General features: G+C 36.0%; 2 protein-coding genes across 3 annotated transcripts in view; one reads left to right on the top strand and one right to left on the bottom strand.

The window, feature by feature from the left end:
* Positions 1 to 3,894, top strand: part of LOC127852203 (coatomer subunit beta-like) — a 47,763-nt gene extending 43,869 nt beyond the window's left edge. Inside the window, exons 21-24 of the mRNA XM_052386077.1 lie at positions 309 to 428; positions 1,364 to 1,599; positions 2,331 to 2,486; positions 3,326 to 3,894. Of these exons, the coding sequence (XP_052242037.1) occupies positions 309 to 428; positions 1,364 to 1,599; positions 2,331 to 2,486; positions 3,326 to 3,400 (587 nt within the window). The 3' untranslated portion in view covers positions 3,401 to 3,894. The remainder of the gene's footprint in view (positions 1 to 308; positions 429 to 1,363; positions 1,600 to 2,330; positions 2,487 to 3,325) is intronic.
* Positions 3,895 to 4,415: 521 nt separating this feature from the next.
* On the bottom strand, positions 4,416 to 14,015 carry LOC127852207 (uncharacterized). Of its 2 annotated transcripts, none has more exons than XM_052386092.1 (7): positions 13,834 to 14,015; positions 10,832 to 10,961; positions 9,678 to 9,872; positions 9,077 to 9,210; positions 8,170 to 8,248; positions 7,399 to 7,540; positions 4,416 to 4,904 (listed from the first exon to the last, which is right to left on the bottom strand). In XM_052386092.1, the coding sequence occupies exons 1-7, from the start codon at positions 13,933 to 13,935 to the stop codon at positions 4,814 to 4,816; spliced, it is 873 nt and encodes a 290-aa protein (XP_052242052.1). In that variant the 5' UTR covers positions 13,936 to 14,015; the 3' UTR covers positions 4,416 to 4,813. The 2 variants fall into 2 exon arrangements, with proteins under 2 accessions (XP_052242052.1, XP_052242053.1); XM_052386093.1 differs by having other exon boundaries at positions 13,846 to 14,015.
* Positions 14,016 to 14,425: the final 410 nt, after the last annotated feature.

Below are 14,425 nucleotides of genomic sequence, written 5' to 3'. Positions count from 1 at the left end.
AACAGAAAAGCGTACCCTAACACTTACCTGCAACACCTAACGCAACAGCTAATTATCCTTTCTATCCTATATATTTCCTTAGTATCGGCGGCTATCGCCCCCAAACCCCCGCTTTGTCGATAATGGTAAACAACTACGTACCGGTAAAGTGCAATATAGCCTAAAGTAGTAGATAATTGTTCTCTAGTTTGTATCCCAACATTACACATTGAATCACACATTTCAATAAAATTATGCTCCTTAGCAAATAACCTTTAACAGATCTTTGATGGAATTTGTGTATTGACCCCTGGCCCCTTATTTCCCAGGTGACCTGAAGCTAGTGGAGAAACCCCAGCCCCAGACAATGGCCCCTCACGACTTCTGTAACATCAAGGCCAATGTGAAAGTGGCCTCTACGGAGAGTGGCATCATCTTTGGAAATATTGGTATGTATCTTCGCTCTGTTAGTTCTAGGAACACTTAGTAACTAGTAGTGTTTTAAGTTTATTAATTGACTATTTTTTTTATCTCCAAAAGCACGCTTACTTTTTAAAGTATCACAACATCTGTTTTAAACAAAACTAGTGACTGTTCACATTAATCCTGATAATATAGCTTCAATTTAAAAAAAAGTGCATTAAGATTTTGAAACACAAAACATAACTCACAATAGCTTTTTTAAATATCCTCAGTTCTGTCAAATGAAGAAGTTCTTGCTTTCTTACAATATCTTTGTTATGCTGACTGTTATTACATGAATGTTGATAACATCAGTTTGAATATAATTATTACTTTTTGAAGTAGCATTTCAACATGCTGTTGCAATAGAAGTCTTTTTGTGATTCAACATTATTTAATGCCACATTTCTTAATGCCACATTATTTAATGCCACATTTCTTAATGCCACATTATTTAATGCCACATTTCTTAATGCCACATTTCTTAATGCCACATTATTTAATGCCACATTTCTTAATGCCACATTATTTAATGCCACATTTCTTAACCATTATGTAAGCCTCGCTCTGGGAACAATATACGTGCGTAAAGTGTCGTCCCAGATTAGCCTGTGCAGTCTGCAACCGCTAATTAGGGAAGGCACTCCACCTAGAGTGGATTTTCATTTTAAAAAGACCTTTAAACCCAATATTCTATAAGAGCAGCAGATGTTGTCTCTGATTAGCCTGTGCAGACTGCACAGGCTTGTCTGGGCATGACAACACTTTATACAGATGCATAAAGCAGTTTGTTCAGAGCCCAGCTCATATATAATGGGATGTTCTCACTTGCTATTGCAACAGAAATACAAGAAGCCTTGATTTGCTTCAACAGCTACATTTATAAACCATATATTATCTTTGTTCTCACTTGCCCACACAGTATATGACGTGACCGGAGCAGCCAGTGACCGCAACGTGGTGGTACTGAACGACATCCACATTGACATCATGGACTACATCGTACCTAACACATGTACGGACTCAGAGTTCAGGCAGATGTGGGCAGAGTTTGAGTGGGAGAACAAGGTGGCTGTGAACACAAACCTGTCCAGCCTCAAGGACTTCCTGGGACACGTGATCAAGTGTACCAATATGCGCTGCCTCACACCCGAGAAGGTGGGTGTATTTTAATTGGGTACTAGTGTGGTATTAACTCACCCATTACTGAATAAATGTGTGCATGGACAGAATAGAAAGTAAAGTAGATTAGCAGTGAATAACTTTTGGAAAAAATGGATATTCATTCTTATAATGAGTTGTTCTCATATTTAATTCATCTGTTCTTAAAATTATCTTCCACTAATCAATAGGTCTTGTAAGAAATTCCCATAACAAGGCTTCATTCCTCAAATATTGCAATAATTTAGATGAACCAGGCAGCATAAACAAAAACGACTATTGGTTTAATTGAATTGACCCAGCAGCATAAACAAAAAAATAACGATTGGTTTAATTAATTAGTCGGACCATCAAGACTCCATCTTTATAATCTTGTACAATGTTGTCTGACCCCTGGCCCTTCACAGTGTCATGGCTGCAAACCAGCATGTCAAGACCATCTTTATATCACGAGTCTCGGTCTGGGAAACTGGGCTTAATGCATGTGGGTCAAGTGTCTTCCCAGATTAGCTGGTGCAGTTTGCACAGGCTATTCAGGGACAACACTTTCCGCATTTATTGTATTCATCCTTTAAATGAAGTCTCTTATTAGCTTAAATTCAATTTAGGTGGAAAATGTGTCCCTGATTAGCCTGTGCAGACTTCACAGGCTAATCTGGAATGACCCTACACACATGCATCAAGACCAGTTTTCCCAGCATGGCTCATACACTAGTTCTCTGCCCCAGGCCCTGCAAGGTGACTGTGGTTTCATGGCTGCCAATCTGTATGCTAAGTCCATCTTTGGTGAAGACGTGCTGGCCAACCTTAGCATTGAGAAGCCCGGACATCTGTCACCGGATGCTCCCGTGCAGGGGCACATACGCATCCGTGCAAAGAGTCAGGTAATGATGGGAAACTGTGGCTGTATTTAATAATCAATTGTGACGGAGTTCAATTGTTGTTTAAATCTGGGAAGTGCCAAAACAGCTATCAGCAGCTAATTTTCATGTATTTTGTTTGAATGAAATGTGTAAACTTGTATTTATTTTATGCTTTCCGGTGGTTTAAAGAGAAATATCAGTGAATTAAAACTGATTATTCACTGTTACAAACAGTGAAAAATAACAGTGAAAAATATCGATAATTTTCACTGTTTTACTGTGAAATGACGTCTTTTTTTTTACAAAATGACGTCATTATTCCAGCAAAATCTTTAACAATATAAATAATCAGTGAAAAAAAAGCATAAAATAAAAAGAAAATGTGTTGGATTTGATGGAAAATCGAATTTAATTCACTAGTGATCATAGAAAAAATATATTTTCACTCGTGAACACATGATTTTTTATTATCACTCATGAATTAAAATCGATATTCCACAGAATCCGACAAATATCCTCTATTTATTGTCTCGAAAGAGGTAATGTTCTTGAATGTTTTGTAAGCATGTTGCATTTATGTCTATAATTAAATTAATTTGCCTTTTAAAAGATTTGAGGAACTATGTTCCTTAGTAAGAATACTAATGGACATTAAAATGTTCCGTATAGGTCTTGTTTTTTGTACACTTTAATTCAGGAGTGGAGAATGCAATGTCTTGAAATAAATCATAAGAACTCTTAAAGATTTGTTGCAAAAAACGAATTTTGCAGTGTACTCTGCTTATTTTATCATGTTCATGTACAAATTCCTTTCTCCAGTATTGCCTGCAAAGCAACACATGCTACTTGTTTTTTTCCAGGGTATGGCCCTCAGCATGGGAGATAAGATCAACCAGTCACAGAAAGCCAACAGGGTTGCTGCCCCTGCCGAGTAGACCAGGCTGGGATACATCAGAAGTGGGGATCATGGTGTCATATACTGAACTTGCTTTATCTTATGTGCAAATATTTGATTTATTGCAACATTTTGTTGTTAACATGCTTTTGTCAGTATTTTGCAGAAGTGACTTTCATTTAGATGCGTATTGGGATATTTATTTGTCTGCACTTCAGATTTAATTTGCATGTAAACTTGACTGTAATACATCCCTGATATTTGTTAAATATAGTAAGATCATAATTATTGTGATTGTTGTTTATTTCCGTGTTTCCCCTTGAAAGGACTGTATCTTTAGGCAACTTTAAAATAACTTGCCACAAATAGTTACCGTGTTATATCAGTGTCATGATAAATGTGGTGTAGGGGCACCAATGTCTGTGAAACATCTAATTTAAGGTGTTTTCACAGTAACCTAGCTTTTACTTCAAACACACTTGTGTCAATGTTGCGTATTTTTTAAGTGGACAATACATTAGTCTAAAATGTCAAGTTTTCTATTTTGATTTGGTTTACTGTTCCTTAGGGTTTTATATTTATTCTTGTCTGCTTTTTTCGAAGTGTTGATCTATTTCAAGATCTTGTTCAAGATTTTCAAAGTTAAGAGCGATGTCTGTCCGATATTGCTTACCGGTACATCTCATCACAAATGTAAACAAATTGGTGTTTAATTTTGTTGAAAAAAACCCAATATGTTTCATGGAATTAAATGTGCATACATGATCGTCATTTTATAAAATGATGAGTATATTGAACATTTTAACTAAATCAATCTAAAAAGTGTATTTTCTGATATTACACCACAAATTTTAGTCAATTATTATCCCCAAAAAGTTAAGCCGTAAATGTATTTTGTATTACCTTGGATACCACCAAATTAGTGCCGCTTAACACCACCAAATTAGTGTTTGGTTTCCATTTATTTTTCTTCTACAAATATTTAACTCATTTACTAACACCAAAATAAGAGTATCAACATGATAAAAGGGACAAGTTAAAGACAAATGCGTGAATTAAAACCAGATTTTATATTATCATCAGCATATTTATAAACACCTTCTTTTTCACGGAATTAAAGGGGTATACATGCTCTTCATTTTATAAAATGATGAGTATATTGCACATTTTAACTAAATCATTTTAAAAATTGAATATTTTGATATGTCACACCACAAGTATATTATAGTTCCCAGCTACTTTAAGAAAAGCAATGTATCTAGTATTTATGTATAGTTTATTCATCACAAGTCTTTCAATTAGTGAACATTCCTTAGTGACAAATGATCCAGATAAAAACGCATTGCATTCTAACGCATTCAGAATCACAAGGTAGCGACCATGGTTTACCCAAAGCAGCCAATACAGTATCACAGAGTAGCCATTGTTTTTCAACACAGTGCTGTGGACCCAGCTAGGTTCTGAACTGGGGCTGGGCCAGGAGAGTGCTCACTTGACAGGAAAGAGACATCAGTGTTAAAATATCGTCCCTGTGTGAGTCAGACCTGAAAAGGAAATAAATTATGCTCGTGCAAGTGCTTGCTATAATAAACTGACTTAAAATATGTTAAGAGAATCTCATTAATGTGCTCAAAATACCCATATGAACCTTTCTAATAAATTTCTTAACTTGTTTCATACAAAAAAATTACGTCCAATATGCAAAAACCATGGCCAATACAAAATTAGACCATTGAGGATCAGCTCCACAAAAACAAGATATGAGTCCTGCTTTTGAAAAGGGGGTTTAATGAATATGCGTAAAGTGTCATCCAAGATTGCAGTCCACACAGGCTAATCAGACAACACTACGCTTTTATATTTTACCTTTCAAGAAAGTAAATTCTTAGCAAAAAACAAGTTTAGGCAGAGAGTGTCATCACTGATTAGCCTGTGCTGACTGCACAGGCTAATCTGGGACAACACTACGCACATGCATTAAACCCCCTTTTCACAGAGTATGGCCCATATATTTTTTTGGACGCTGTATGTAAAAAAAGCTTGTGATACCTTATTTTAGATTTTGTAGCCAAATCAAATTGCAAGCATAATATAAATTAATTTAATATTTCAAAAGCATGAAATAAACAGAAAATCAATAACAAAGTCACGAAGAAACTGATAAAATTGTCTTCTGAGCAGAAGTGTTACATGGTACTGATTTGCATTTAAAGGGAAGTTTTTAAAAAATATCACAACCTCAGACTTTAAAACCACATAAGCGCCAAGAAATACCACCAAGTTATTAATTATAGCTATTAAGAAATAATGTTGACATAAGGTTTTGCCCTGCCAGCTTAATGGTTGTGGTACGCTTGATGACCAAATCTCATGGCTACCTATTGATGTGGTACTTTCTGAAAACAAGTTTGGCTAGTTTAGCCATTCAATCTTCATAAATTGGAATCAAATCATCATTTTCAATGAGTTGTTTTATGGTCCTTTTGGTTAACAGACAACATATACATGCATTACTTTTTGTTTGTACAAAAAAACTTATTTTTATCGCGGCTGTTTTAGGAGAAAACCCAAGGTATTGTCATAGCCAGCTTGTTGTGTCATCTGGCGTCGAGCTTAAACCTTGACATTTTGCTCTAAAATCAAGCGCTTCCACCTACAACTTCATATGTAGATGCACCTTGATGAGTTCTACACGCCACACCCACTTTTGGGTCACTAGGTCAAGGTCACTGTGACCTCTAAAACAAGAAACCGTCGGAGACGGGTGATGCTCCCCAAAGTTTTTTTTTGTCATAATATTGCACTATATATTCAGATAAAAGGAAACGTCTTGAGGGCACAGTAGTTGGGGGGACAAGAATTTTTTTATAGAAAATTTCAAAGGGCCATAACTGTGAAAAATCATCAGACCAGAACCCGCTGATAATATGCACATCTCCTCTTGGTAGTGAAGCTTCCCATAAAGTTTCATTGAATTCCGGTCATTAGTTGCTGAGAAATAGCCCGGACAAGAATTGCATTATATGTACAGTTAATGGAAAATTTCAAAGGGCCATAACTCTGTGAAAAAATCATCAGACCAGAACCCGCTGATAATATGCACATCTCCTCTTGGTAGTGAAGCTTCCCATAAAGTTTCATTGAATTCCGGTCATTAGTTGCTGAGAAATAGCCCGGACAAGAATTGCACTATATGTACAGGTAATGGAAAATTTCAAAGGGCCATAACTCTGTAAAAAATCATCCGACCAGACCCGCTGATAATATGCACATCTCCTCTTGGTAGTGAAGCTTCTCATAAAGTTTCATTGAATTCCGGTCATTAGTTGCTGAGAAATAGCCCGGACAAGAATTGCACTACATGTATATGTACAGTTAATGGAAAATTTCAAACGGCCATAACTCTGTGAAAAATCATGCGACCAGAACCTGCTGATAAAATGCACATCTCTTGGTAGTGAAGCTTCCCATAAAGTTTCATTGAATTCCGGTCATTAGTTGCTGAGAAATAGCCCGGACAAGAATTGCACTATGTACAGTTAATGGAAAATTTCAAAGGACCATAACTCTGTGAAAAATCATCCGACCAGAACCCGCTGATAATATGAACATCTCCTCTTGGTAGTGAAGCTTCCCATAAAGTTTCATTGAATTCCGGTCATTAGTTGCTGAGAAATAGCCAGGACAAGAATTGCACTATATGTACAGTTAATGGAAAATTTCAAAGGGCCATAACTCTGTGAAAAATCATCTGACCAGAACCGGCTGATAATATGAACATCTCTTGGTAGTGAAGCTTCCCATAAAGTTTCATTGAATTCCGGTCATTAGTTGCTGAGGAATAGCCCGAACAAAAATTGTGCACGGACGGACACACGGACGGACAGACGAAGCGGCAACTATATGCTCCCCCCAAAATAAATTTTGGGGGAGCATAAAAACAAAAATTCTGACAAGCTTTCATTTATTCAAAACTGCACCCGCAGCCAAGCATTGGCACCTGTTATGCAGTGCTCTTGTTTATTCTGTTTTACTCACTGGTTTCCATTGGTATCACTAATAGTTTGATTATATTTGACAGTCTCTCTATGCTCAGATGCTAGGATTGTGTGAGCTGTGTTTGTTACTTTCTCTGTTATATGCGGTGTAGTAATCGTACTGGAGATGGCATCATTGGGCACTGCAGAATAAAGTTGGAGCAAGAATATTGGAACTACAAAATACATGTTAAAAAGCAAAACTTGAATTACATTATACATTGAATTGTAACTACAAAACAGATATGAAGAACAGAACACAACACTGAAACTATTACAATAGAAAATAGGAACATAATACTACACAATGTAAGTTAAATGGCAAAATACTGGAACAACAAAATGTAAATATGTACTTCATGTTTAGTACTGTAGCTGACAGATCTTGTAAAAGAATGCTATTTTGTGCATGTGAGCGCCACTTTCGGAAAACGGGTATTGATCTGGGACGACACTTTACTCACATGCATTAAAAGATTTTTTCGCAGATCAAGCCTTATATGTGTCTTGTTCTGAGAAAACAGGGCTTAATTCATGTGCGTGAAGTGTCGTCCCAGGGACGACACTTTCTGCCTAAACTTGATTTTCATGAAGGAGGGACTTCCTTGAAACTAAAAATACCATTAAAGCAGAAAGTGTCGTCCCTGATTAGCCTGTGCGGACTGCACAGGCTAATCTGGGACGACACTTTACGCACATGAATTAAGCCGTTTTCTCAGAACAAGACACATATGCTTGTAAAAAGCAAACAATCAGTGCATCTTCAACTCACCAGGTTGTGGTGTGTGCACAACAGAGCAATCGGTCTGATGACCTGTTATGACACCAAGACAAGTCTTTGGTACACATGGCTGAAATGAAAGACCATGATATTGAAAGAGACATTTTCCAGTTTTATTATCATTTTTAAACCAAATGAAGCACAATCATCATCTTTATTTTTATAATTCATAACATTATTTTATATTAACCATAAAATTCTAGCTCAGTAGTTGTGTAAAATTCGATTAAATTTCAATGAATTTGATCAAATAATAAAAAAGTGACAACAATATATTATTTAGTTTTGATTTATATGGTAGCTATACAATTCTGTATCGCTAAATTTGTTCCTTTATAATAAGATTACTCTGTTGATCAAATAAATCAGAATGTGAAAATATTGTATTTTCTTTAAAACAAACATGTTCTTATTTTCATAAAGTCAGATACTTTGCATTCTTCCAGACATAACTCAGAACTTATACATTGTTCAGGGTCAGGAACACTAAATTAGACTCAAAAGTAAATTTGTTTTGTGAACACAAGCTTCAAAGTGTATGTCTTTATGCCTTACAGCCAGTTTTTTTCCCCATTTTGGGAACTGGGACGGTTCACTATGGATTGGGAAAACTCATGCTTTGACTAAAATTTGGAAAAATCGTGTTGTTTTGACTATAATTGGGAAATGAGTGTTGTATTTTAGGCTAACAAATACTTTAAATTGAGAAAAGTGTTTTCAATATTATATTTATTAAGCTTTAACATATAAAGCTTGATGGTAGATGAACTAAATGCTGAGATAATTTTTAAACCTATAACTGGGAAAAAATGATATTTTTTCCATTTGGGAATGGGTCCTTACAAAAGCCTGGAATTAGAATAAAAAAACACAAAGACACTGAATACAGAAAACCTGCCTGTGTGTCTATCTGGCCAGATAGCGCCATGTGAACTATACGGCGTACATGGGTCTCCTGTGAGGCCAGTATTCCACACATTCTCTCGTGCATCAACTGGAGTTCCTCATCAAACTGGTGCCGGAAAAACTGCTCTAAAAAAATATGGCCTAATGATGGCATGAACAAGGTACACATAGATCTAGTGCTATTTCATTTTTATGACCACACAAATCACACTTTCATTACAATAAAAAAAAACAAAGACAACTGGACTGGATTAAGAAACAAATGATCGGAAAAAATCTTATCAATTTTAATTGTTAACAATAGTATTTCATAAAAACACAATGTGACATCTGCCATCAGTTTCAACTTGGACAAAAAAGTAACAATGACTAGACTGGTTTAGAAACAAATGATCAGAAAAGATCTCAACAATCCTTATCATTCACAATAGTATTTCATATTATTACATTTGCCATCAGTTCATTGTTTTATATTAATAATTATTACAAAATATTAAATGACTAAACAAAATAAATATGAGTCAAATATTAAAATACAATAAGGACTAATTGAAACATATGGCATGCATGGATGAATTGTATGTGATACCCACGGAAGTGATACAAAAGATCATCCAGGTCAAGGTCCCCCTGTAGACAGCCACTGTCCCCATCACTGATCCCGGGTAGAGAGCCCATGTCTTGTGACCCCTCAATGACCCCTGTATGGGATCCCTCTACCAGCCCTGTTTCAGTTTGACTGTAGTCTTGCAAGTAGCACATGGCACTGGAGCTATGACTGCTGTAGCCTGCATTTGTAAAGAATTAAGGTTTGCTCAGAGATTTATGTTAAGGAGTCAATAGCAATTAAGACATAAAACAGGTTCAATCATCAGATGGCTAATAAGCAGCCAAGGCCCTAGACAGGCTTTCAAAAAACTTTACAAAGCCACTTGCCTTGCGTGACAAATCCATTGGCTCTGCAGTTAAACCAGACACATTTGTTTAACTTGAACTGTCTTCACAACTGAACAATTATTTTAGATTGCCCTGTGATGCCATGAAAATTGTCAAAACGTAAGCACAGTTTCTCTTTTTGCACAACTTTTTTCAGCAATTTGATAACAATTTCAATAAGTGTGGCAGTTTTAGCATTGAACTTTGTTTCTGAAGCCGAAAAAAGCGTTCACTTGTCTTTGATAAATTTTACTGGACTGAACTTCAACTTTACTACAAAATTCAAGCGGTCGAGTGATTTTTCAAAGGCCTATGCATAGGTTCTGAATTTCTGTCTTTCATTTTTGTTACATACATTCATAATATCAACTTTTGAAAGAAAAATGATTGATTTGCTATAAATTTGGTGTGATACCAACAATAATCTAATGTTTTTCATATTTCTTGATTTACTTATTTTCACACATACTCAGTTTTATTTTACAAATCGGGGTCGATATCCGGCCCCATTCACAATGGAAAAAAGTATATATTTTTCCCCCATGGTACCTACAAATTCCCTATTGAAGGTTTCAAAGAAAATTTTTATTTTTTTTGGATCTCAACATTTTCTTCATCTCCCATCCAGCTCTAAAGACTACAAGTTACACCTCATTGTATACAATATTTAAAACACTTATTTTCATTTTTGAAGCATTTGTTTGCAAAAACCAACAACACTAATTTCCCAATTTTAGTCAAAAGGCCATGATCTTTCCAAATCCAAAGGAACCTGGCTCCATTCCCAAAAAGGTGAAAAAACTCACTGCACCTGAATCTAACTGTAAATCTCTGGTAACATCTGATAATGACTGTAGAATGGAATTTTGACTTTTGTTCTTCTGTGCCGTAGTCTGTGATGGTGGATATGTCAGAGTCTCAGTAGATAACTTGGGTCGTTTCTGTTTAAAACACAATATATTATATGCCTGTAAAAGACAATACATTATATGCCTGTAAAATCAATTGTAACATAAACACATGAACACTTTAAAATCTAAACTGAAGACAATTCAATAACCGCTGACATATTACAAATCAGTGCTATTTTCATGAAATATGAAGAGAAAACCTTAAACTTTTAAGTATCATGCATATGCTTTTGCAGTGGGCTAGACCAGTGGCTGCTCTAAAACATGGCAAGCTTATACTCCCAACCTTGTTTAACTTTTCAACACCGAAAGGTTTCACTTCTCACTTGAGTGTAACTGTTAAAAATAATGCTTCAAAATGTGGCGCAAGAAAATACCTTCTCATGAAAGGAACAAATTAATCATTACTTAAGCAGCATAATATATATAATATATATGACCATAGCAGGGGCGTAGCTGGGCATACGCACGTGCATACGCTGTTTGGAAAAAATACAAAATTAAATTGATAAAAAAATGCAATAAAATGTGATGCCTAACCAGGGCTAGGCATATTTTCTATGCGAGAATTGTTTTCATATCGAAAACACTTAATCTGTCTTAAAGTATGTTTGTTTTTTCGACTTAATAGAATATGCATGATTGAGCTACCACTTTTGAGGTCACGTTTCTTTTGGTGGTGACTTTATTTAACATTATTATCGTCTGCGCTTTATCGTTGTTTTCTACTATGTATCCAAATGAATTGCTTTCGAAGCGTGCAATTTTAAGAATGGCTGCTTATTTGATGTCGTCCTCAGGGGTTCTGAAATATGCTGTCCGAGTTGTCCGAGTCGTCAATTTCCCCTTCCGGGCAAGTAGTTTTTGAAAGCTGGCTTGTCCGGGAACAAGTAAAATTTCCGTGGTAAATTTAGTTTCGAGAACTAAACTTCAATATTTTCCGAAAATAAAAAACAAAAGTTTATGAAAATAGCTTATGATTAATCTGCGGACAAGCACACTTTTTTAACTGGAGGTAGGTTATTTTCTGATAATACTTATTTAATATAGTAAAAAAGTCCACGCGTATATAGCAAAAGCCAATCACGCATAAGGTAACATTTATAGTAGAGAAACCAGCGCAACGTGTATAGCAACAGCCAATCACCCATTAGATAACATTTTTCGTAAATTGCATATGGCCGCAAACATGTTTTACCGACCTGCATTCGATTTTTTAAAATAAAACCACTTTAACGTCAAGACATGACGCTAATCAGACCAATGATAAAATCAGTTCGGCTTCGGAAAAGAAGAGAAAAGCCAAGTATGAATATGATAAAGCATACGACGCCAAGCGAAAACGAGAATTTGTTGAATCTTGGCTAATTGAATTTACTTGGATTGAACACGTTACCGGTGTGTGTAAATGTAAACTTTTTAAGGAGTTTCCTTTATAAGCGGATAATTATATACTTATATTTAGCGGAGATCATTTTATTTCAAGTGAATTTTCTAGTCATGTTGAGATTATTAAATATCCGAGATGTTATCATGTGTGACTTAAACTTGTTCTTATTGTTTGCACATCTTGCTTGTATTTTCTAGTTAACTATGTATATCATCAAAAATAGAATTTAACAAAAGTGTTTGTTTGTATTATTTGCTTAATTAGTAATGATGTTTTCCTTTATTTATCTTAAAAGTACGGACAAGTACTTCTTTGGTACGGACAAGTGAATTTGTGGGTCCAACTTGTCCGTGGACAAGTAGACTCATAAAATATTACAGAACCACTGGCCCTGTACAGAGATCTTTTCGACGGAAAATCAGACCAGCCAACATCCAGTACAGTCGTTCTGCTTCTAATTTATGGCGGAAGAAGCCACTGATGCTGCCACTATGGAGCAAATGGCTTTCTGCCTTCGATTTCATGATGCAGAGAAAGCATTTCTTCGGAAGGAGTTCTTTGGGTTTGCCGAGTTCATGTCTACCATGGGCGAAGCTCTGGCTAATGCCTTCCTCGAGAACCTTCAAGCTCTTTGAGTAAACATTCAGAAAATGCGCGGTCAAGGTTATGATGGTGCGTCCAACATGTCCGGGAAGCAGAAGGGGGTCCAGGCTCGCAACCAAGCCGTCGTCGCGAGAGCTGTATACACTCACTGCAAGGCGCACTGGTTGAATCTCACAACCAGTATCCCCGAGTCCTTCACCGTCTTTGTACACTGTAGTATATACACACATATTGTCTTTTTTTACAGTCTCTGAGCTTCTCCACTCAACCGCTAGGGTCAATCCTTATTCATTCCGACAAAGAGAGAAATTCAGAAAATACTTCTTCTGAAGGACACTAAATCTAGCTCCAGTCCTCTAGCACCTACAGCGCTTTGATTGTATATTGAAGGTGAGCGAAATAAAAGACGATCTTGTTCAAGAGATTTTCACTGAGTTTCAGCCGGACCTTGAGGTTGACGATGCAACATTTGCCAGGGAGTGTAGAAGGGGGAAGGCAAAGTGGCAGATTTTATCTACCTAGCCATTCAAAACCCTCGAGTCGGCGCTTACCCTTGCAACGGAAAACTCCTACCCCAATGTTCGAAGATGCCCTCTCGTTCTGCTCTGCATGCCAGTATTTACAGAAACAGAAGAGATCTTTCTCTACAATGAGATGGGTGAAGACATACCTCATAAATCATACTACATCAGGTTTGTAAGATAATTTCAGACAAATTACTTGATATAATAGAATACCAACAATAATGATGCAAGCTTGTAATTTGTAAACATAAAATGGGCCAAACAGCACCGTAAAATAAAATGTATAACATTTTAGTTCAAATTCAAGCAGTGAAGAAAATTTTAAGGGATGCATTTTCCAATTTCCTATGACAATATGCCATGAAAAAATAGTATCAGGTTATACTGGCAAAATTACACTCCACGAAGTCCGCTCAGTGATGCGGTCGTCCTCATCTGGCAAAGACGCTTCCATAGAGAACGAACCCTCTGCGATATCTGCGCTCATTTAATAACTTTAGACGTCATTATGTAACCAAACGATTCACTCAAAATTCTTCGCGCGTCGTTACTGCTGTCACAAAAACACCACCCTATAATGCCAGATTACTTTTAAGGGTTACACACAACCAAATTCTTAAGAACTCTGTTCAGCTATTTTGACAGTGAATATTTTCAGTAATAGATACGATCGAAGCCTTTATAATGTGAAATGCATCATATTTAAGATTCAATCAACAACAAATCATCAAGACTGATAACATTAAATAACACTAAGAATCATCGCTCAAGGTTTTCGTATGATCCTGATATAATGTCAATATGTTTATCTGATCCAAATAATTTGATATTTTTTTAAATATATAATAAAAAGAGAACATTAATTTTGAAATGTGTTTTTTTAATTAATTATTGGCTTAATGTAAAGTTAGGTTAGCCATCAATCGGTTTTAACCCTGAATCCTTTCCGCTGAATGCTAAAATTCGGTACGTCCCAG

The sequence above is a fragment of the Dreissena polymorpha genome, chromosome 12 (assembly GCF_020536995.1).
Source record: "Dreissena polymorpha isolate Duluth1 chromosome 12, UMN_Dpol_1.0, whole genome shotgun sequence".
In the NCBI taxonomy this organism is placed as follows: Eukaryota; Metazoa; Mollusca; class Bivalvia; order Myida; family Dreissenidae; genus Dreissena; species Dreissena polymorpha.
Note: the sequence above shows the minus strand (reverse complement) of the source record. Positions and strands in the feature narration are given on the sequence as shown.